General features: G+C 41.4%; 1 protein-coding gene across 1 annotated transcript; it reads right to left on the bottom strand.

The window, feature by feature from the left end:
* Positions 1 to 53: 53 nt before the first annotated feature.
* sf3b3 (splicing factor 3b, subunit 3) lies at positions 54 to 20,928 on the bottom strand. The gene is made up of 27 exons (XM_053427408.1): positions 20,799 to 20,928; positions 20,037 to 20,179; positions 18,813 to 18,968; positions 17,920 to 18,090; positions 17,201 to 17,373; positions 16,830 to 16,971; positions 15,990 to 16,102; positions 15,587 to 15,724; positions 15,061 to 15,164; positions 14,763 to 14,928; positions 14,585 to 14,680; positions 13,896 to 13,968; positions 12,196 to 12,347; positions 11,830 to 11,985; positions 11,506 to 11,661; positions 10,320 to 10,463; positions 9,862 to 9,984; positions 9,452 to 9,606; positions 9,133 to 9,307; positions 8,770 to 8,975; positions 8,172 to 8,328; positions 6,169 to 6,294; positions 4,218 to 4,430; positions 3,726 to 3,824; positions 684 to 827; positions 396 to 500; positions 54 to 224 (listed from the first exon to the last, which is right to left on the bottom strand). Exons 2-27 carry the CDS (start codon positions 20,104 to 20,106, stop codon positions 84 to 86), a joined length of 3,654 nt encoding a protein of 1,217 aa, XP_053283383.1. The 5' UTR covers positions 20,107 to 20,179; positions 20,799 to 20,928; the 3' UTR covers positions 54 to 83.
* Between the last annotated feature and the right edge of the window lie 1,371 nt (positions 20,929 to 22,299).

Raw genomic sequence — 22,299 nt, 5'->3', positions numbered from 1 at the left:
CATCAATCTGTGTCCTGAGTCCCAGTTGGTGTGATGGACAATAAAAAGGGGGGGGGGGGGGGGAAGGGAGTCGTTGTGTACAATTAGAAGGCGTAACGTGTGCGAATATCCTCCAGCTTTTTAGAGACCTCTGGGGGGGTCCGGTCCAGCTCCTCTGACACGCTCTTCTGCTTGTGAGGGTCCATGCTGTTAAACTGCTCGCACAGGTCTCCATCGATCACATTCTGGAGACGAGACAGAGACAAGAAGGATTCATTTGTTAGCGTCTCGTCACAAACTCACTCAGAAGTTTGTATAATTGTGAGGACACTTATTGACGGTGGACCTCCCGTATCCTTCCAAAGGAAATGGACTCAGCTTCAACAATCTAATTCACTTTAACAACAGATACCAACCTTTACTGGGAAGTAGGCGGATCTGAAGCTGAGATGGTCTCTGCCGCAGAGTGGAGGGAACTCTGAGCGCATGTGCATCTCTAAATGCTGGAAAAAGTCGTGATCCTGGAGAAAAGCAGCAGAGACAATAAAGAAGATTAAGAGAACTGGAAAATAAGGATAAGGGCAAACGGAAACATTCTTAGTTATCTAGTTAATTAAATGTTTTATCCAATGAGGCTTTTCTGGGCCACAATGATGAATTAGCATCTTACAACTGGTGCACGTGTGTGAATCTGTGCGTCTTACCTCATGTGAGGTGAATGGGACCAGTATGCCGATGCCTCCAGACAGCGTGGTGTACACCAGGGACTCTGAGCCTCCGGGGATCAGAGTGGTTTTCTGCAGAGACAACACGGTCTCACCTACGTGGTAGTTGACGATCACCTCAGCCTGGAGAGAGACAGCGTGGGGGGGAGAGAACTATAAGCTTTTGCTGCTGGACAACCGTATATGGACACGCAATAAAAAAAATTCCAGTGTTTTAAAAGACAGAACAAAGATGGGACACCCTAAAATATCTAGTAAATTACACCCCATAAGTGATTTTTGTACAGTATCACCCCCGAGCAGGGACTTTTGGGGGTAGAGAGATTTTCCCTAAACTTAATTTAGATCTTGGTCCCTGCGGTGGAAACGCAAAAGTTCCTGGAGAAAGTTCCTGTGGTGGAAATAAGAGGTTTCTGAATCGGGGGTGTGGATCCTCTGGGCTGAGACAATCAATACATAGAAACCAACTATGAAATACATTAAGATGATTCTCATTACAACAATTTATTTTTAAAAGTTCTTGAAAAGCACTTTACAAATAAAACTGTATTACTGTTGTAGTTATAAATAAAACATATTCTAGCCTGGCTGCATGTCAGGCCATGGTCATTTCTTCTAATAAAAATCTTCTGAATTCTGTTGCCAATTTGTCTTTATGGGTTATGAAATGAAAACAATTATAAAGCCTATATACTCTGTACGTACAAACATAAATAAACATACAGCACTGAAAACAAGGAGCTCACTTAAGATATTAGACACACATACATATATAATTATATCAGATGTACATTTTTTGTCATTCAGGTCCTAAGATCATCCGCTGCATGTACGTATAAAATACAACAGCAGCAGACTCTGTTTTAAGGTCAGAGAACACACACTCATCCTTTGCCTAGAGGAAATTGGTCCGGATGGTCCGACCTAATTCAATAAACAGTCAAAAAAAATACTGCTTAACCAATAATTAGATGCAACAATCAGGACAAACCTTGAAAACAAAGATGGCATTGGGCAGCACTCCACAAACTGTATTAAGGTCGTGCATGACGCTGACGCCATGGGACCAGCGAAGACACTGAACTGATTTTACGGTTAAAGTAAAATCAGTTCAGTGTCCCAGATCCAAGCAGACGATGCATTTACAGAACACAGCCTCCTCTCATGGGAAACATGTCTGAAGGAAACCAGCACAGTCACCTCCCCAGAGGGAGGAAATGGACCCTTTTGAGAATTGATATAGACAACTGCACACGGACATAAGTCATGTATAAATGATTTCACTGCCGTGGTCATCACCAATATCCTTTCATTCTCTCAGGGGACTCGACACAGTTTAACATTCAGAGTGAAGCCTGAGGACCCTGCCTGTGAACGAGGCTCAGTGAGGCCAGACAAAGAAGCAGGTATACGATTTACCAGGGTCGACATGTTAATGTGATTTCATGCTTCCTCTCACACTAACAGTGGAGGCCACTGAAGCTACTGCAGTTTACCCTGAGGGGACCACGACCACATGCACAAGACTCATCCAGCGGTTCTCAGGACATTTAGCACTAAACAACAAAAGGTCACCGCAAGAAAAAAAAAAATCAGGGGCTCACCAATGTCAGAGGATGCATCCTCTGGTGACAATGAATATCTATTGTCCCCGTTTGATCAGAACCCAGTTTGACAGTGCTGCTCTGTGAAATTGATCCATTTCATAAAACTCCAGAGCAGGAAGAATCCATTTCCATTTTATTGGCCAGTCAAAACATCTGCAGTGTTTTAGCGCCTGAATGAAACTTCCATAAAGTTTTCTCTGCTTGAGCCAAAGTGCTGTCTAACGTGAGAAGTAGTTAAAGTATTTTTCGCAAGTGTAAAACTGTTCAATAAAGAACACGGGCCAGCTAATGACAGTTTAAAAAAAAGCTTTAACACTTTTATGAGTTCTTTCATGTTTCAACAAGTTAAATTTAAATCTTTTTGAAGACCATGGAAGGAAATATAAGAAGATAGATGAGGTTGTGATTACTTAATTCTTTAAAATCCAAACAAAAAAGTAATTTAAAGCCAACTTCAGTCCCCTATGCTGTAGGTGGATCCCTGTGAGGTTTATGTGAATGTTTCACCTTAAATATGTGTAGAACATGCCTAGACAATCCAAGTGTGTGAAATTTGACGAGCAACTGAAATTCTTACGCTAATAAGAATAATAACGAGAGATGGTTGGAAACATCGTGACAGAAACGCTCCTCACACACTGACTTTTGGGGGCTGGGACAGTCGGTCCTTTCACTTTGCTCAACAGACAGCTGTGCATTCTTGATCTTTGAGATACATTAATCAAATAACTGAGGAATGCATCTAATCTAATGTAAGACGGCATTTAGCCAAGACATGCAGGTTTATTAAGTTCAACCAGGGAGATGTGAAAACACACACACACACACACTTTTGAATAAAGGAAAATCCAGGCAACCACACCAGCATCTAAAAACAGACACGGTACATTTCCACATTCAAATAAAATTGTCAATGTGCACTCGGGCAGAAATAGCAGTCAAACACTGTCATAAAGGCAACTGGGACCAACTCAAAACGTTTGAATTATAGGGACTTTCCCAGTTGATCTGCTACCTAAACAGTTTCTGACCAGGCTTGAAATGTGGGATATGTGATGCTGTGTATGCGAGTTGTGTTGCATTTGCGAGTAGGTTAAACTTGTGGTTTACAGTGTTGTGCAGTTTGTGTGAGAGCATGTGTGTTGTGTCTGCGGTCTGAGCAGTGGAGGAGGAAGATGAGTGAATCAGGACAGAGCCCCGCGCAAGAAGCAGTTTGACCTGAATCGCTTCACATGTTCAACCTCAACAGCGTCAGTTTTTTCTTTCTGACACACGTCGATGTCTGAAGCAACTTTTTTCACACTCTGCTTTTTAATTAGTGCTGTTAGTTGTTGAAACCAGCTCAGGAGATGCATTACTGCTGATGAAGTTCAGCAGCAGCCTTTAACGAGAAGAAGAATTTGGTGAGTTCTACCTTCTGTGATGCTCCATTGAGGAGGCCTCTGTCCCATAAAGCTTTGTTTCCTGTGGGGTCTTCATCCACGTCGTCGCTGGTGTTGGGGGGAAGACGCACCTGTAAAGGAAATGAAAAATGAGGATATGCATTTCTCTTATCATCCAAAAGAAGTTAGGAACTTTTACAACCCTGCACCTGTGAGATTTGTGCACAGGATTCAATGTTTGATTTTTTTGATATTTTCAGTATTTCTGCAAAAAGAGTTGTGCAGGGGTACCAGACCTTCTTAAAACAAGTAAAGGGTGTTTTCAGGTCAAATTCATGGATCAAGGTTAATATCTATTACAAAACGTATATGTATTTCAAGATCTCATAGGAACCCGGATAGTGACTTATTCCGCTGACATCACATACTGAAGTGTTTTGTCTTTCAGTTAAAGGGTGACACTTCTAAATGATTACAGCAAGTGAGACATACACATTCCTAACAATCCTTGTCCCTGTACTTACGATGCTGATGTTCCCAAACTTGTCGGCAGATGCCATGGTGTCATAGTCGAGCAGACAGGCCGTCGTCACCCAGCGGGGATACGTGTCATCGGCGAAGATGATGAGCTGGTTCTCGTTCCGTCGATACCGAACCCAGAACAGACTCTCCTGGACGTCAGTGACAATCACCCGCTGGCCGATGGTGTGGATACTAGACACCAGGTTGGGTACGTGCTACAGTGGAGAAGAATCAACAAAGTACACATTGTTAGGTCGGTTTAAAAACACACTACACATTTACATTGTGCCAAAACTGTATATAAAAGATGGATGAGCATCTAGATTCATTCCCACTAAAAGGTCATGAACCCCACCTCCTCAATGTTAATGGCCCATCTCCATCCACCGACAAGTTGGCAAAGTTTGTATTCAGGAGACTTTGCTTAATTTCTGGATATAAGGAGGACGTGGAGATGCATCGTCCATCTTTATCCACAGTGTGTGATACTGTGGGGAACCTGCAGCTCTGTTCAACAAGCTGCCTAATGTGCAGCAGTAGCAGTCGTGACTTCATTCATAGATCATTGTTCCAGTGAGTTACTAATTAAAACCTATACAGTGACACAAGGAAAACTGTACAACGGCCAATAACCGAATTAATCTCATGATCTGTATTTCAATAACACATACGTGTGTAGATATGTAATCAAACGCAAACTGTGCATCTTGTCTGCAATAGAAGAGTTAGTGAGAAACAACTCTGCAAGTTGTGCAGCTTTCACTAAATACAGCAGCTGGTCTGTGTGTTTAAAGGCTTCAGGAACTTGGCCTCATAACATTTCTGTAAACTTTATGAAACTAGCAATAAAATTATCGTTAAGCATCTTTTATTAAACAGCACATTTTCACCACCTGTTTTTAATTTGTCTCATTGTGTGTATGCGCACACGCACACAAATGGAAATACTGATGATACAAAAACAGACCATGTCTTCAGGGCTGTGTGCTTCATTCAGATCATAATCTTTAAGAGCATATCTTTCATATATATTGTACATTCAATTTACAGGCTGATCATTTTATTTTGAAGGTCTACTAAAATAGGTTTGCATGCTGCGACACACTGCTGCAGTACCATTTTCACCACAGTATAAAGTCTGCAGGAGCCGATGTTAACTAATTTCTAAGATGAACTGTGATAATTGTGTGCAGCTCTTATTTAACCCTGAGACGTGACCCAAATAAAGAACTGGGCTGTGTTATTTATTATAATTTTAAAAGGTTAATATGGATTAAATGCATCTAGTTACAGACATGTTCACACTGCAGTGTCGACTTAACGGGCGAGAATAAGCTTATTATATATATATATATATTAGAGGATATGAATGTTGTCCCTGAACGATCAATTAGTCTGGAGGTCAGTGACACCTCAAGTTTTTCTAAACACTACCAGTGCTGCATCCAGTCCACCAGTCAGTCTCTTTAAGGAGCTTCGACATCATTCACTTGCAACAAATACAGAGTGAAAAAGATGAATTTCTAGATTCATCAGAGCTGGTGTGGATGAAGCTAAATGTAGTTGAACAACAGCATGTTTCTTTCCTGCTTAGAGAATTACAAGGAACATACATCACATTGTGTGCCGCCTGCAGCCCTCAACAAGACCCAGACAGGTGTGTTAATGGAAAACACTAAGACGTTTGTCTTCATTTACAGTTCACAGGAGGCCCCTTGTAGTGTAGTTGGGTGACTATAACACAGAAGCCTTTTCTTTAATTCATAAAAGATGGCCTATTTGTTAAAGAAGTTGAAGGTTAAAGTCCAAAAATATGTTGCTTATAAAAAGAGGTTAGTTGAAGGAACTCTACACGTGAGCAAATAATCTACTTCATTTTGAGCCAGAAAAATGACCATGACGACAGCCATTCACAAATGTGCCTTTTGTGTATTTAGCATCTCTGAGGCTTACCTTGTTTTCACACTTGCGCAGCAGCTTCTTTTTGCCGAGGTCATAGATTCTCAGGAGTTTACCAACTCCCACCAGAATTCGTCCCTGGAATGGAGCAATGGCCAAAGGCACATCTTCTACGGGGGTCTGCCAATCAAAAACACAGGGTTAATAAAACACATTGTCAGATTAAATTGGGCAGGTTTGATGAGAATTCACATTTGGAGGAAGATTTGTAGAATAGCGTGTGTTACTAAACACAGCTTTAGACAGAAGGGTTCAGATCCTCCTTTGATAACAGGAATCCAACACCAGCAAATGTTCTTCAGAATATAAACCACTAATACGATACGTTTTCTCTTGATGATTGCCTGCAGCAGTTGTATGCAATAACTGACCTGGACAGTTGTTGACCCGACCTTTAGAGTTCAGGTCAATTTCCAAATTTGGCCCATCTGGTTAAGTGCAGGAGCTCAACTGGTTTTAATTTTATATGAACCAGCTCAACACACATTTACAACAGGTTGTGGCGAATTAAAAAGAAGCCTACATCTGCAACTGGTTTTATGAATGGGATCGACTGAGTTCCTTGTGGAGTAATGTCGATCTGAGACCGGTGGCACAAAGGAGATGACATTACCATAAGCAGACGATGTGTTCAGATCATTTACGAGAACATTTGTGGTTTTGGATTAAGGACGAGAGGAACTGACACTGCCTCGAAATGACGTCAGAATTCAGATGAATAAAAGTGTAATGTGTCACTTGATTGCTCTTCTGATTGTGGACTGGAGTCGCAACACTCTTTCATTGGCTATCAGTCGCTTGTCACTGATATATATATTGACTGCATGGGTCAATTGCGACGCCCGGCAGTCTCACTGAGGTCAAACTGCTTTATTGACACATTTCCTAACGTGACTGAGGAAGGCTTGTACTAGACCTTTATTTCTGATTCCCTGTAGTTTACATACATTAACACAACAGCCCTGTTTGACCTCTGGCTGCAGCGGACAGTAAGTTGGTCAGAAGGTTTGTGTAGACCGTTCCCATGAATGTGTTGAGTTTGAAGGGGTTTCTGCTTTCACCTTGTGGTCATCCCCAAACTAGTCTAGAGACTGGGCATCTCAACCATCATTTGAAGCCGGAGTCTAGCTAGTTTCCACTCGGGTTTTGAGCTATTATCTTGCTAAAGGATGAAACCCTGACCTCACACAGCATAGTCCTCTCCTTATGATACACCAGTGTAGTGCATGAGTAAAAGTTTCCTAAAACATCCAGTCTGGTTAAGTGGTTGGGAAACCCCTCTAATATGAACTGAGTGGTTGACACCACTGTGCAATACATTACTCATGAGTCACTCCCCCAGTTAATCCACATCAGGTAACAAATGCATGTGGGCTGCTGACCTCCACCCTGCTCGAGTTTCTGGGGGAATGCCTCGGGAGCAGTAACATCTGTGTTTGGTGTAAACTTTTCTCAGTTCTGCCGTCTGATCTTCCTCCCTCATGACCAATCCTTATCCCAGCAGCCATCTCAAACAATAACCTTCTATCTCCCGTTTCATCAATTGAACACAGTCTCTCCACAAGTGTAACTTTCCCAGCCTCAGTCAAAAGCACTGAGCTGCACATCACATAAGTGACAGCAGCAGTTAGGACATGCACAATATACAAACAAGTCAGGGGTCGCCACCTACAGGCAAAGAAAGGACAACAGGATGAGCTCAAATCATAAGAGCTTGACTATCTGGCTTGAAAAGGGATGTTAACAAATAATTCCAACGTTTGGAGTAAATCAGGTGCTATAAATCTGCAGGAGATATTTAAGATGTGCCTTGGTAAAAATCTTCTGCCTGAAGAGTATAAAATCTAATAAGAAAACTAAAAGAACTGCAGCTAAAATCATTTAACAATCAGAAATGAGGAAAGAACTCCTTCTTTCCTCATTTCTGATTGTTAAATGATAAGGAGAGGGATGGAAGGAAGGATTACATTCATTCAAAAAGTGTCAGTTAAATCCACCTTGTGCACAAACTCCAGCTTCTCCCCGCCACCGGTGAGCCTGTAGGTGTAGATAAAGCCGCCGGACGCCGATCTGGGGTTGAGAATCATGTCTTTGGCCACACCCACCAGAACATACCAGTCATCTCCCGTGTTGGGGAAGCGACACACTGCAACACTGAAATATATCAAACACATGGAAATGGGGGGGAAAAGTGAGAATTTCTTTCCAACAAATAAACAAAAAGAGAGAATAAGTAAATTATGAAAAAATGTGTAAGATTGATGACATTTGGTTAGAGCAGCATTTTCTCAAAATGAAACATTATGTATTTGAGGATTCTTCAGGGTCAGCGCTTTTATATATACACATTATTTCATATCGTTTAAAGCTTCACTAAATCCTCCACTAAAGAGGAGGGTGGACCCGGTGTTAATAGCCATCTTTTCCTTCCTTCATGGTAATAAATGTTCTGCTTCTTCTAAGAATTAAACATGACCCTTATTCTCTGAACACCGAGCCCTGCTTGGGTTTGGACTCCCAACTTTACTTCTTCATCTGTGTTCATGCAATCCTAAAATAGATGAAAACTGGATCTGTGACCTTGTTCCCTCTCACCTGAAAGCGGCTTCGTTCTGTTCCAGCTGCACCTGGTCCAATGTTGTGCCCTGTATGGGGTTGATCAGTCGCACGATGGAGGCCCACTGCCCGGCTCCAGCTTTAGGTGAACCGAAGATGGCTTCTGGGAGATTCTCATTGAGGAAGGCAGCGGCCATCTCAGCGGCCAGTTCCCTTTCATCCTCCCCAGCAGCCTCCACCATCTCCTGCAGGGGCAACACAGCATTTCAAGCATACGATGACGCTTAAGAGCAGATCACTTGGTGCTGTCATAGTTCCCTCAGTGACAGAGAACAGCTGTTCTATGGTTTTAGTCGAGAACTATCGTTTCAAATAGTGTTTTATGTAGTTTGCACTGCCTACCTCAGCCATCTGTTGCTTTCGCTGAGCTTTGGTCGCCTCCGTGTAGGCATTGTGGTCAGTCTCGATCACAATGAGGTTATTGCTCTCCGGGTGGATCACAAACTTCCTGGGAGTGCACTGCAGAGGAAAGGCCACCTGATTGAAGACGGCTCCCAACTTCTCCAAAGCCAAAATTCTGCCGGACAGATAGTTATGTGAGGAAGGAGGAAAGGGAAAGTCAGTCACTGCCATCTCTGAAGATACAGTAGATTAACAAATCTCCACTGAGCTCTTCTACATGCAGACATGTACCAACAGCAGTTTAAGTGTGTTTCCATACCTCAGTGTGTTGGTGGAGATGGCCACTATACCTTCTGGACATTGCTCGGAGGCAAAGCCAGAGGCGTACTCCAGAGTCTCATATGACAGAGGGGTGAGATGGAAGCGAGACTGGTACGAGTAGCTGAGCCAAGAGCGACTGGACATTGCCAGCACCTGTCAAAGAGCAAAATTATAATTTAAAGAGTTACACTACGATTCATCCTCTGATTTATGATTAATAACAAGTTGTTTGGTCGTTTAAATGTCAAAAAACACATATCTACAGGTTCTTAAGGCTAACACATTTATGCTGAGATTCCGAAAAAATTATATCTAATACAAAAGCAAACAATGTGCTGTTTTGTATTTTAGTTAAGCTACAACTGTATTATGATACTGTTGATTGTATGTATATGCTGAGTCACGTACAGCTTCCTGCCCCTGCATCCTGACTCTGAAGAGTTTGACAGGTCGTGACCCCAGGTAGCGTGTTCGTGTATCTGACAGGTCTCCGGTGACTGGGTCCAGAACAGTTCTCAGTAGCACACCGTTCTGAGAAAGGGAAAAAAAAAAATGAAGTTTAGACGGCACAATCGAAAATGTATATCAAGAGAAATGGTTCTGAACAGCCTGGAGAATGACAAATGTAAATAGACAAGAACTTATTTATTATCATCTGTAGACTGCACTGGATGGCGGCTAATGACCTGATTTGGCTAGACGTTATTAGATGTTGCAGATATTCTATAAGCCAATGTTAATATTTTTCCTGAATGCCCGATAAGGCAAACATGAATTAATTGGCTAAGAAAAGTCACTCCAAGTAAAATATCTACAGTAGATGTGACTGTCTAAGAGATGTACGCATGTCGGTGAATGAGAAATACCTGAAGTCCAATGTTGAGGTAGAGGAATCCAATGGTTCCCTTTTCTCCAAGCTCATCTTGTTTCTCAACACCTCCCATCTCTACAATACACAGACTCTCCGGCTGGGCGGGAAGGGCCTGCATACTCAACGGCTGCAGACAGTCCTGAACGTGATAGAGATCCACAGGGTTAGAACAGTTTCAACATACAAAACAATGTGACTACAAATAAACCCTCCTCCTATTTTGGTTCATTGAATGCTATTGGATCTTTTGTGAGATAATAAATAATCAGTGAGTGTCAGCACTGATTTCTCCTGATGAAAGAGAACTGACTTAAAGGCTGGACTAAACTTTTAAAACATGGAGGAATTCTAAGTTTGGAGGATTTGCTACAGCAGCAGCTCTTCTGGTTCAGGAATTAATCAAAGTTTGTTTTATTAACACACAAAGTCGTAATGACGACTTCACAACTCAGGAAATGGGATATCGTAAAACTTAGTAAACTTATGCTGAGATCAGAGATGTTCAATCTTTCTTCAGAGTTGTCAGAGAAGAGACATGAAAACTCATCATATCTACAACAATTTTATTAACATATGTAAAAAAAAAAAAAGAAGCACCAATCCATCAAGAAAATGTTAAAACATTGCCTTCAACCTATGTTGATTGACAGGTGGATACACAGAGTAATTTAGTGGAGCTGAACCTGTTATTAGTTTAGCTGCAGTTTAGGATTGAGGATGTGTTTTAACTTGTGGTCTCTTAAATCCCATTACACTGTCCTCAGAAGGTAAAACTGGTTTACTCTGAACCTTGTTTCTGTGTCCACCAGAAATCACTTAAATGCTGGTTTTGGTTAAGTGGTGTCAATTATGGACATCAATACTTCACCAATAAAATGCTCAGTTATTTCACTATTTACGTCACTGTCACAATAAGCAGGCACATAACTTCTCAATACGTTACATTTCAATCAATTCTGCAATTCTACAATCGAATAAACAAATGATTATTTTTTTAATCACCGCATCTTCAGCCAGTTTTTAGTGTCAGTCTCTTAAACTTAATAACAGGCCTACATCAATATATATAAGTGAGCGATTACAGATGCACAAGCACTTGTGGAGATGGACATCACCAATTATCTGGGTGTTGCTTCTTGGGCTGAGAATCTATTTCATTTATTAACTGTCACTGTTCTTACTGTAGGGTCCAGGGAGATGATTCGAACAGTGTTGTCGACGAGTCCAACCGCCAGGAACCGGGAGCGCTGCTCACCAGGTGGAACGTTAGCCAGGCTCATGCAAACCACATCTGCGGACATCTCTTTCCGCTCTGTGTACTCGTTCAGCTGGCCAGACTAGAAAGACCAAGGAGAGAGAGAGAGAAAACTGATTACTATACACCTCAGTCATCACATTTCTCTGCTGTGTTTATTATGGTCAACTAGACCAATTTATTGTTGGTCTGTAATATTAGTTCTAAAGTTACAATCAAGTCATTTGGTTGTCACGTTCTCATTTCTTACCGGGTCCATCTCAAAGTAGACAAGTTCCCCTCCAGTGAGGGCGATCACCACCTGCCGCTGGTTCACGGCGCAGCGGACAATGGTTTTCTTACCAGGAGTCTTCCACTCATTCACACGCTTGTCTGCTCGAATGTGGCGGATGCCATCTGGGTAGACCTGTGACGAGAAAAGAGAAATTAAAGATGGAAAAACTTATTTACCTTTATTCTACGTAGTTCTTTCATTTCAGCTCAATGTTTTCAGTCTCTACAGGTATTTCACTGCCGTCTATCGTCATGTTTCTCCGTCACGTCTATTTTCTCTGTGTGTGTCTTAATGCCAAAGCTAAAAATATGTGGAAAATGTCTAAATGTTGCATTCACTCACCTGCACCAATGCGTCTTCACCAAGCAGTGAGCAGGACAGGGTGGGGGTTGTTCCCAGAAACCCAGAGTCTGTCACTTCCTCCACAGTCTCTCCGATGGACAGAACCAGAGTGGCGTTGACGAAAGACACGATGATGTAGGCATCAAACTCGTCTAGTGATAGAAGCAGAGTTTTTCACATCTGTTAGGACTTTGCATACATTGTAATGTTCAAGTGGGCCAGGGTTCAGTTTTGCCTCATTTTAAGCAACAGAAAACCACAAAATTCACAGCTGTACACAACGCTCACTTCCTTCACTAGAAAGTGACCTTGATAAATTTGTAGATAAAAAAAAAACCACAATGATGTTTGTTCACCAGAGGGGATTAAGCAGCACTATATAAACACAAGGTTCTGGGTCGTGTATGATTTTCCAGTTAAAGAAAACATGAAAGCTTTATATGGTGATGCATATTCTTCCAAAGTTAAATGGAACTTTACTGGAAACAAACAATGTGTGGGTTTGATACTGTTCTGAGGAAAGAACACAGACAGCCTGCTGCAAGCAGACGCCAGAAAACCAGACCGTCCTATCAAATTATTTAGAAAATGCAACTTTTGACTATTTCAAGACACTTGACCATCTGGCCCAAGGCCCAAAGAGGATGACAGTTCTGGGAAGAGAAAGAGACTCAGCTTGGAAATGCTCATGTGCGTAGCTGCCGCCGCTAGGGCCAGACAGAGCTGAAGTAGCCAGGCTCGGTTTGGATACAGCTGCACAGGAGTTCATGTTTAACAGTCAAAAGGTTACAGCAACTGTAAAGAGTTTAATTAATGAAATTGTAGTCGACCTCTAACAAGTTCAACCTGTGATTTACAGATGTTCAGCGTTTGAGGCAGTTTTAAATCCTTGTTCAAAAGTAAAGCTGAACTGTAGAACAGTTAAAAAAGACTTAAGAGAGGAATTAAAAAAAAAAAAAAAAAAAAAAAAAAAAAAATCAGCATTTATCTCCAATGTTCATCGAGGAAAGTTTTAAAACATGTAGAAATTCTAAGTTTGGAGGATTTGTTACAGCAGCAGCTCTTCTGGTTCAGGAATCAAAGTTTGTTTTATTAACACACAGTCGAAATGACGACTTCACAACTCAGGAAATGGGATATCGTAAAACCTAGTAAACTTATGCTGAGATCAGAGATGTTCAATCTTTCTTCAGAAATGTCAGAGAAGAGACATGAAAACTCATCATATCTACAACCATTTTATTAACCTATGTTTAAAAAAAAAGCACCAATCCATCAAGAAAATCTTAAAACATTACCGTCAACCTATGTTGATTGACAGGTGGATACACAGACTAATTTAGTGGGGCTGAAGCTGTTATTAGTTTAGCTGCAGTTTAGGATTGAGGATGTGTTTTAACTTGTGGTCTCTTAAATCCCATTACACTGTCCTCAGAAGGTGAAACTGGGTAAAGCTGTGGTTTACTCTGAACCTTGTTTCTGTGTCCACCAGAAATCACTTAAATGCTGGTTTTGGTTAAGTGGTGTCAATTATGGACATCATCGCAAAGACTCAAATAAACAGGAAATGGTCTGGAGTAACTGGTAGCTAGCATGCAAGCAAACATCATAGAATAAGGTAAATAACTAAAGAAATTGGTTGTTTACATCAGCCTAAAAGGGAATTTTTGAAAGGTGAAAAGCTGCGGTGATGTTATTACCATCCACGTGTTTACGCACTGTCCACACAGCATTGGGGTTACCGGGCAGCTCGGACACAGCCATCTCTGAAACCTGAGAGAGGAGGAAGAGGAAGTTAGGGGGAATAATGTTGATCATTAAACATGCTACTGTAATGACCCGATTCAATGATGTTACCGTGTGATTAATACCTGGAGGAATTTCACATGCTGAGTTTGAATCAAACTGGTCTTTATGTTAACGTGCCAACATGGATAATGTTATAAGTCATATTTAATACACCACTTGAGGGAGTTTTTGCTTTAGACAGATAGATACTTTATTAATCCCGTGGGAAATTCAGATTTTTTTTTTGGATATATAGATAGAGATAAATAGATAAATAGATAAATAGATAGATAGCTTTCCACTGCGGCACAGGAACATCTGAATGTTCTTAGGTCAGATGACAACATCCCTGCATCCGTTATGGGGCTAAGGGATTTCACAGTGTTATTAATCTGCTTAATTCTGGTTGAACATTATTTTCCCCCTCAGTGAATCTAAATTATTGCATTATTTTGACAACCCTAACAAACAACTAGTCTTCCCTTGGTTACATAATTTTCCATCTCAAATACACAGACATATTGCGCTATGAGGGATTTTAGAACAGACGCATGTCTGTCTGTGCACCTGCATACATGTTACAAAGAGTATATGTATGTACCTCCAGTCCGTGACGAAGGACCCTGAGAGTAGACCTGGGTCCTCGTCCACAGGCCACATACAGCTGAGGTGTATCTTCATTGGCCAAATCAGCAATCTGCCAAAAACAAGAGCAACAGACGGTGAGCCTCCATCTTTCTTTGCTCTTTCTAAATCCGCCCCAATAAACCAAAACTCACCTGACAGGACATGATGGGTGATAAATTCTCCTGTTCGTCCACCAGCACAAGGTTCTTGAGGGGACGAGGCTGGAAGAAGAAGGTGTCTCCCTCTTCCAGTGGCATCGCAGATGAGAACTCAGGTTCTTCATCATCGTCACCCAGGTGAGCGATCTGGTAAAGGTAACTAGAGGAAACAGAGAAAAAAAAAACATGAGTTGATAACCTGAGACATCCGAAGCCAAATAAACTTCAACAACATGAACAGAACAACAAGATGACAAATAAAACAAAAGCTTATGCACGGTGTGATACTCACTGGTTTCCAAACTCTGAAGAAACGAACAGGAAGCCAGTCTTCAGAACACACATGGCTGTTGCAACCGGGATCGTGTCAAAGTACTTCAGCCTGATTTCTGTGACCTACGATACAACGCAGTATTATTCATAACATACATGAAACTGTGATACTTTTTCAGGGACAGAAGTATTAACCATCATTTACATCGCATTTTTTAGAGCAATGGTTATCAGAGATGGTATAATACTGTATATTACATATTATAATATTGTGGTATACACTACTTCTGTTCAATAGTCAATTTTTACTGTAGGATAATCTTTAAGCATTAGTGCATAGTCTCATTTAAATTAGTAAACTGAAAATTATGTTTTTTTCTCTCCTTTTGCTGAGACCAAATAATTAATGCAAGCTCACGTCTACTTGAGGATCATCTGATAGTATGTTGTGAATAGTTTGAGACAGTTTAAAAATGAAAGGATTAATCTATTGAATAAACTAAGTGACGATTTAATCCCATTTTCTCTTTCCCATCAGTGCTCACCATTTCTTCATCTGTCTCCAGAGTAACCTTGAAGATGTCTCCCTGCTCCGTCTGGGCCAGGAAGAAGAACATAGACTTGGTCTTGTGAGTGGCTGAGCAGACAAAGATCATTCCACGCTCCGGGTCATCCAAGTCATTCTTGAGGATGGGACAGATTAGGAGGGAAAAACAGAATGAAAATAGATGTGTATACAGAGACCAAAGTAACCAGACACAGATGGATTGTGAACTAAATCATGACAGCTTTCACATAAACAGGGAAATAATTCATTTCACAGAACTCGTTAAACTGCCTAACAACATCACTCAATTAGAGAATTCAAAGCCTTCATAAAAACATCAGAAAGAGTGTGGATGTATAAAGCATTGTTTTTTATGATCTGGTATTGTATTAACTACTCACCCTGCGTCGTGGAATAGGACAGCGGATGTCAGGCTGGTCTCCAAAATTCTTGTAAGTGATGTAGTTTTCTGAGCAGATCAGAACTCCACTGGGCCCATCGGAACCACCGGGAACTGAACAGAGACAAGCAGTTGGTGGGTGCGCTTCTTTTGAAAAGTCATGATTTACACAGCTGGAATCCAAAAGCAGGAGGGGCTCTTCTACTTTCAGATCTTTCCCCTTGTTACTTTAAGTAGCTCTTGAAATGTGTTTTGGGCTACGTCCACACAAATATGTTTTCATTTTAAAACAAAAGAAAATAACATCCACCCTGACGAACATTAAAGCTCTACATCAGAAATAATCATCCATTCGTGACATTCGTTTGTTTCACAGTATCTGTGATCAGAGCGTGACAAATAAGGGAAGAACCCAGGGACTGAAATGAATAAGTAGGTAGCAGGGGAGTCTGCATGAACCTTTCCAAAAAGTCAAGACTAAAAAGTGTAACCAAAGTGGGACTCGTTTCTAGAAGTCTCCATTTGAGGGGCTTGATACTTGTGCTGAGATCAGATATGTTCAATCTTTCTCCAGAGTTGTCAGAGAAGAGACATGAAAACTCATCATATCTACAACACATGTGTGTCTCATAAGGTTTATTAAGCTTACAGCCACGCCTGTGCGTGAAAAACCATTCCAGTACTAAATAAATCCATATTTCAAATCTGTCCCATCTAATTTCAATTTTCCCCACTTGGTGGATTTTGGCAAGCAAGGCTCGTCTCTGCTCCACATTTGACAGTCCAGCCAATTTTTGTAACCTTTTTTTTGTTGCCCCGATGTGTCACCACAGACACCTACCGGTGATGAGGAAGTTTCCGTGCTCTTCCAGAGCCTCGCTGTACTTGCGGACCACGTGATTCAAGCCGAGGTCCAGCTCGTAAAAGGTGAGAGTCTGTTGCGTGTTGGCAGCAGCTTCTCCTGTTGGGTCGTTGTCAGCTTCCTGGACACAGACAGAATTAACAGGATAAGAGTTTGGCAAAGTGTGTCAATTTTAGCTCGATAACAGCGTGAGACACTGAAGATGACTTGAAAAAATGTGTTGAGATCAAAGGCGTTCTCCACTGGTAGAGAAGAGACATGACACCCTCATCACAGCTGCAGCAGTGTGTGATCTTTGAGGACTCTGTCTGTTCTTATAATCTCTTCATGCTGCGTTTTCATGACCTCACCTCATAGTCCATTTCCAAGCACGCAAACATGGGATTCTCAAAGCCAACGTCGACTCCGACTACGTGGTAAACCAGTGTGTTCGCTTTGTGTGCTTCCAGTGGGGAGGAGATGGTCAGCCTCGCTGCTGCATCTCTGTTCAGAATATAAACCAGCTTCTGTTTCTCGATTGCTCCTAGACAGGACAAGGAAACACATAGGTATCAAGGTGTGCTTTAAATGCTCTAAACACATTTTGCTTACAGCATCCGTGTTTTTCCACTTTCCAACTTCATTAACACACACCAAGGTCGGAATGACGACTTCACGACTCAGGAAATGGGACCGTCCAAGGAGCATGTTAATATACAGTGAGTAAACTTTTGCTGAGATCAGAAATGTTCAATCTTTCTCCAGAGTTGTCAGAGAAGAGACATGAAAACTCATCATATCTACAACATTTGTGTCATAATACTTTGTAATCATACAACCGTGCATCTGTCTCCACAACAGCTCTTCTGTGCTCTACTAATGTGATCCAACAGGTCAGTGTTTGTAAGAAATACATAAAAGTACTAACTCGCTTTGGTAAACAGTCAATGACATGATGTGAAGCTATAATGCATTTTTGTACATTTACTGTATTATTCAAACGATACTTGCTCTTTTCTGCCATTAGCATGTTCTGCTCTGGATTTATTGCTAATGAAAAACACAAGTGTAAACTCTCAGATATTCGTACCTATCATAACGGCTCTGCCCTTTGGGTCGACAGCCAGAAACTGTCCGGGAACAATACGCCGACATCCGCTCTTCCCGAAGGTTTCCTGGTGGATCTTCTCAAACATGTTTTTTGATGGATGATATTCCAGGATGACAATGCGACCACTGTCACTTCCGATAACGATGTAATCTGAAAAACACAGACAAGAATAAATACACAACATACAAATACGGTACCTCTGACAAAAACCTTTCCCCTGGTAATTCTGAGGTTTGACTGTTTATTCTGAGGTTACAAAAATCAAGATCAAACATTTAATCTCATTATTAGATTTAAGGGAATCGGAGAGAAATCTTCCCCCGTCAAAAGTAATCATCAAAAACAGTATCTAACTAAACACATGAACCAATACACATTTGATTTTAATGGTCGTTTTAAATGTCATTGTATAATCCATGTTTAACAACTTTCCCATGTCTCCGTTTGAGGGGCTTGACACTTGTGCTGAGATCAGAGATGTTCAATCTTTCCTCAGAATTGTCAGAGAAGAGACATGTAAACTCATCATATCTACAACACGTGTGTGGGTGTCTTATACGTTTTTTTAATTTTACAGCCACAACCTGTTGAAAACAAATCCAGTATTAAACAAATCCATATTTCAAATCTGGCTGATCAAATTTCCATGGTCCCCACTTGGTGGATTTTGGCAAGCAAGGCTCCTCCCTGCTCCACATTTGAGTCTCCAGCACGTGATACCTTTGTGCCTCCTGCTATCCTTTCCAGCCAACTTGTGCAACAGCTGACAAGGGATGTAACCTTCTTTTTTTTTTGCCCTGCTGTGGTACCACAAATACCTATCAGAGACGTGTTACATTCATGCAAGCGCAGCGGAAACTTTGGTTACAAACCTTTGGTTCCTCCTGTGAGTCTGAATGCCATCAGAGACCTTATGATGCCAAACACCTCCACTGTGAGCAGAGTGTGCACCTTTCCTGTGTTGGCATCTGGACGTATTATTTCCAAGATCTTTCCCCTGGAAACAACAATCTCCTGCAGCTTGGTTCCTACCAAAATAGAAACAACACGTTTAAGTATTCAGCATGTTCATGTGTTAGAAAGGGGCAAATTATAGTTGAAGCCCAGGAGAATTTTACTAAACGGTTCTGAATAGTTTGTCCTGAAGGCTCCTTGTGTCATGAAATAAAGCCACATTTTATAAACCACATAAGCTGCCAATCATGGTCCAACTTCATTAACACACACCAAGGTTGGAATCACGACTTCACAACTCCGGAATTTGGACCGTCCGAGGAGCATGTTAATGTACAGTGAGTAAACTTGTGCTGAGATCAGAGATGTTCAATCTTTCTTCAGACTTGTCAGAGAAGAGACATGAAAACTCATCATATCTACAACAATTGTGTCATAATGCTTTGTACAACCCTGCATCTGTCTCCACAACAGGCTCTTCTGTGCTCTACTAATGAGATCCAACAGTTCAGTGTTTGTAAGAAACTCGCTTTGGTAAACATTTCATGTGGAACTATAATACATTTTGGTACATTTGCTGTATTATGCAAACAATACATGCTCTTTTCTGCCATTAGGATGTTCTGCACGCGTGTAAACTCCTACAAATGAAAATATTTAGTCATAAAAAAAAGTTACATCTATGACTTTGTGTCTCTAATGATGAGAGAATGACCCCACAATGAGACACCATCATGATTCATTTTAAACATCAAACCCCAGTTGTGGAAAAAACATCTTAGTTTCCCAAGACGAGAAGAAAATTATTATTTGAAGCCATGAGAACACATGTGTTTTGATACTACAGTCAGGAGTGTTGTGGTTCTTCCCATTTATGAGTAGTCATAAAAAAGAAAAACCAAGCCATCTGAAAACTGAAAATTAACAGGCCTGTGCATCAGCTGAATAAACCCAACTATACACATCCAGAAACAGAAGGCATATATCCCGTCAGACTAAAGAACAATCCACCAGACATGTAAACAGAGACTTTAACGAGCAAGCCAACAATTACCTGAGTGAAAAGAAGATCGGACAAAATATGCACTATAGGAGAAAGTGTGTAGAACAGTGCAGACAACAGCCTCCCGGGGTCAACTCACCTGAGAAGTTTCCATGGATGGCATGTGTGATGCCAGTGGCGCGCTGAAGGGTGATGTTGTACAGGAACATGGCTCCTTCTCTGTGGCTCCTTCCCCACAAGGTCCTTCAGGGGCAGCAAACTGAGCGCTTGGCCCGGCTAACACTGGAGAGACGGAGAGGGGAGAAACAACACTGTGTGAACTCAAATATAACCAAATACACTCCTGTGGTGAAGGACACTGTGCACCTGCTCAGGTTACCAGTGGCTGGGTACAGTTTAACTGGGTTGAACAAACATGTCTAAGTTACACCAGGCAGGAGGAAGTGTAGCCGAGAAACTAACAAACCGTTTCCAAACTAATAAACTCGTCACGTGGCTTTAAAAAGTTAGCAGAGGGTTGAAACACCGAGGGGACGCAGAAACATGACTGTTTACATGCTAGCAACCGCTGAGCATTGCTAGCGCTAGCTAACTGACTACTACTACTACTACACGTTAGCCTAGCGAGCGAACTTTCCCGAGTGTTTGCCACGTTAACTTTTAGATCGCGCTAGCTAGCATCGCGCAACGTCACACATTCGGGTGGAAATAGTGTAAAGGCCACACTGAGAACACATGCAGTCAGCGGGCTGCAGAGCCTCCATTCATACAAAGCGCCATTTCTTCATGACGCATCCTCAGGTTTTCTAGCCATTTCACCTAGCATCGTACAAACTGCGCGCTCAAAACAACGTCCCATTAATCGCGCACAAGCTGCAGAATGTAACTATGACATATTTACCGCTGTGTTAAATAAGATGCGTCGGATTTCTGCTGGATAAAGTTTCATTGATTCAAACTGTTTTCTCTGATTCTCCAGGAAGCCGACGACGAGCCGCCGTTTGTTGGGTCCTTCGTCACTCGCAGCGCCGTCGCGTCAGGTGGCCTCCGCGGTGCCTGATAGAAATCCAACACATGTTGCAGTGGTGGAGGGTCTCCAGCAGAGATCGACAGAGACCTGGGAAACTCATCGAGCGAAGTCAAGCAGGAGAAAATGTTCCGCCCGGTCCACATCCGTTTAGAAACTCACATACTCCACCATCACTGACAATAACTCATCCATTAATTTGTCTTTGCTGCTCCCTTCATCTCTTTCAGACATTTTCTTAAGTGAAAATACTTTAAAGGTCCAGTGTGAAAGATCTTGGTGAAATTGATATATTCTATAACCCTAGTGATGTTTCAATAGGAGTGTTTAATCTAAATTGTTGTTTTCTCTACCCTAGAATGGACCCTGTATATTTAAATACTTTATATTTGTTTACAGAAGTCTAGACTGGACAAAACAAACACCTTATTGGTTTTTATGACAAACACTTAATATTTATACATTGATACTCTTGTCAATCATGTTACAAATGGTTTATTCTTTCAAGTTTAAAGTATTATTTGTCATATGCAAGATAGCACAGTGTCAACAGTACAATGAAAGGTGTTGGACAAGAAGAAACCGGGAAGCTCAGCAGTGCAACAGTTAAGAATACAATACAAAACTAGGACTTTATAAACACTCAAAGGTGCTGTGTGACGCTAGAGTAACAATGTAGTAAATGTTGTTATTTTGCTGATGTTCTCAGTTACACACAGCATCTATTGTACTTCTGTCCGTCCTGGGAGAGGGATCCTCACATATGTCTCTTTCCGACGATTCAAAATTTTTTCCCCCGTTAATAGTTGTTTGGGTATTTTTACTCTTGTTGAGGATGAAGAACAGAGGATGTTGCATGTTGTAAATCCCTATGAGATATATTGTGATGTGTAAAATATGACCTATACAAATAAAATCAATTTGGAATCAGTGCAGGTCATGACTTCTGATTTAGAAGAAGATTGTATGAGCTATGGTACAGTGGCCGACAGAGGTTGACGCACTGTAAATTAAGAAAACACATGCAAATTGAAAAAAACATTTGTCTTTGGCCTCAGCTCGTGGTCGTCTCACTGCTCGGATCCATCTAAAGACAAGATACTCAAACGATGGGGCATGAGGAGGAGGCACCGAAACAGACACAGTAAACAAAGGGACAACAGTGTCTGGATTTATTGTGCACATGTTCCCCTGACAGGTGCATCACATCACCATAAATCCTGTTGAGTAAGTTGCTGAGCGAAGGGGGGCCGTCAGGAATTTTTCTGCAAAAAAAACAGACAGCAGAAATGTCAATGTAGGGTACAGCTCAACATTAGATTAGATTAGATTAGATTTCTTTATTTATCCACACAATGGGGAAATTCACTTGTTA

The sequence above is a fragment of the Pleuronectes platessa genome, chromosome 7, assembly GCF_947347685.1.
Source record: "Pleuronectes platessa chromosome 7, fPlePla1.1, whole genome shotgun sequence".
In the NCBI taxonomy this organism is placed as follows: domain Eukaryota; kingdom Metazoa; phylum Chordata; class Actinopteri; order Pleuronectiformes; family Pleuronectidae; genus Pleuronectes; species Pleuronectes platessa.
Note: the sequence above shows the minus strand (reverse complement) of the source record. Positions and strands in the feature narration are given on the sequence as shown.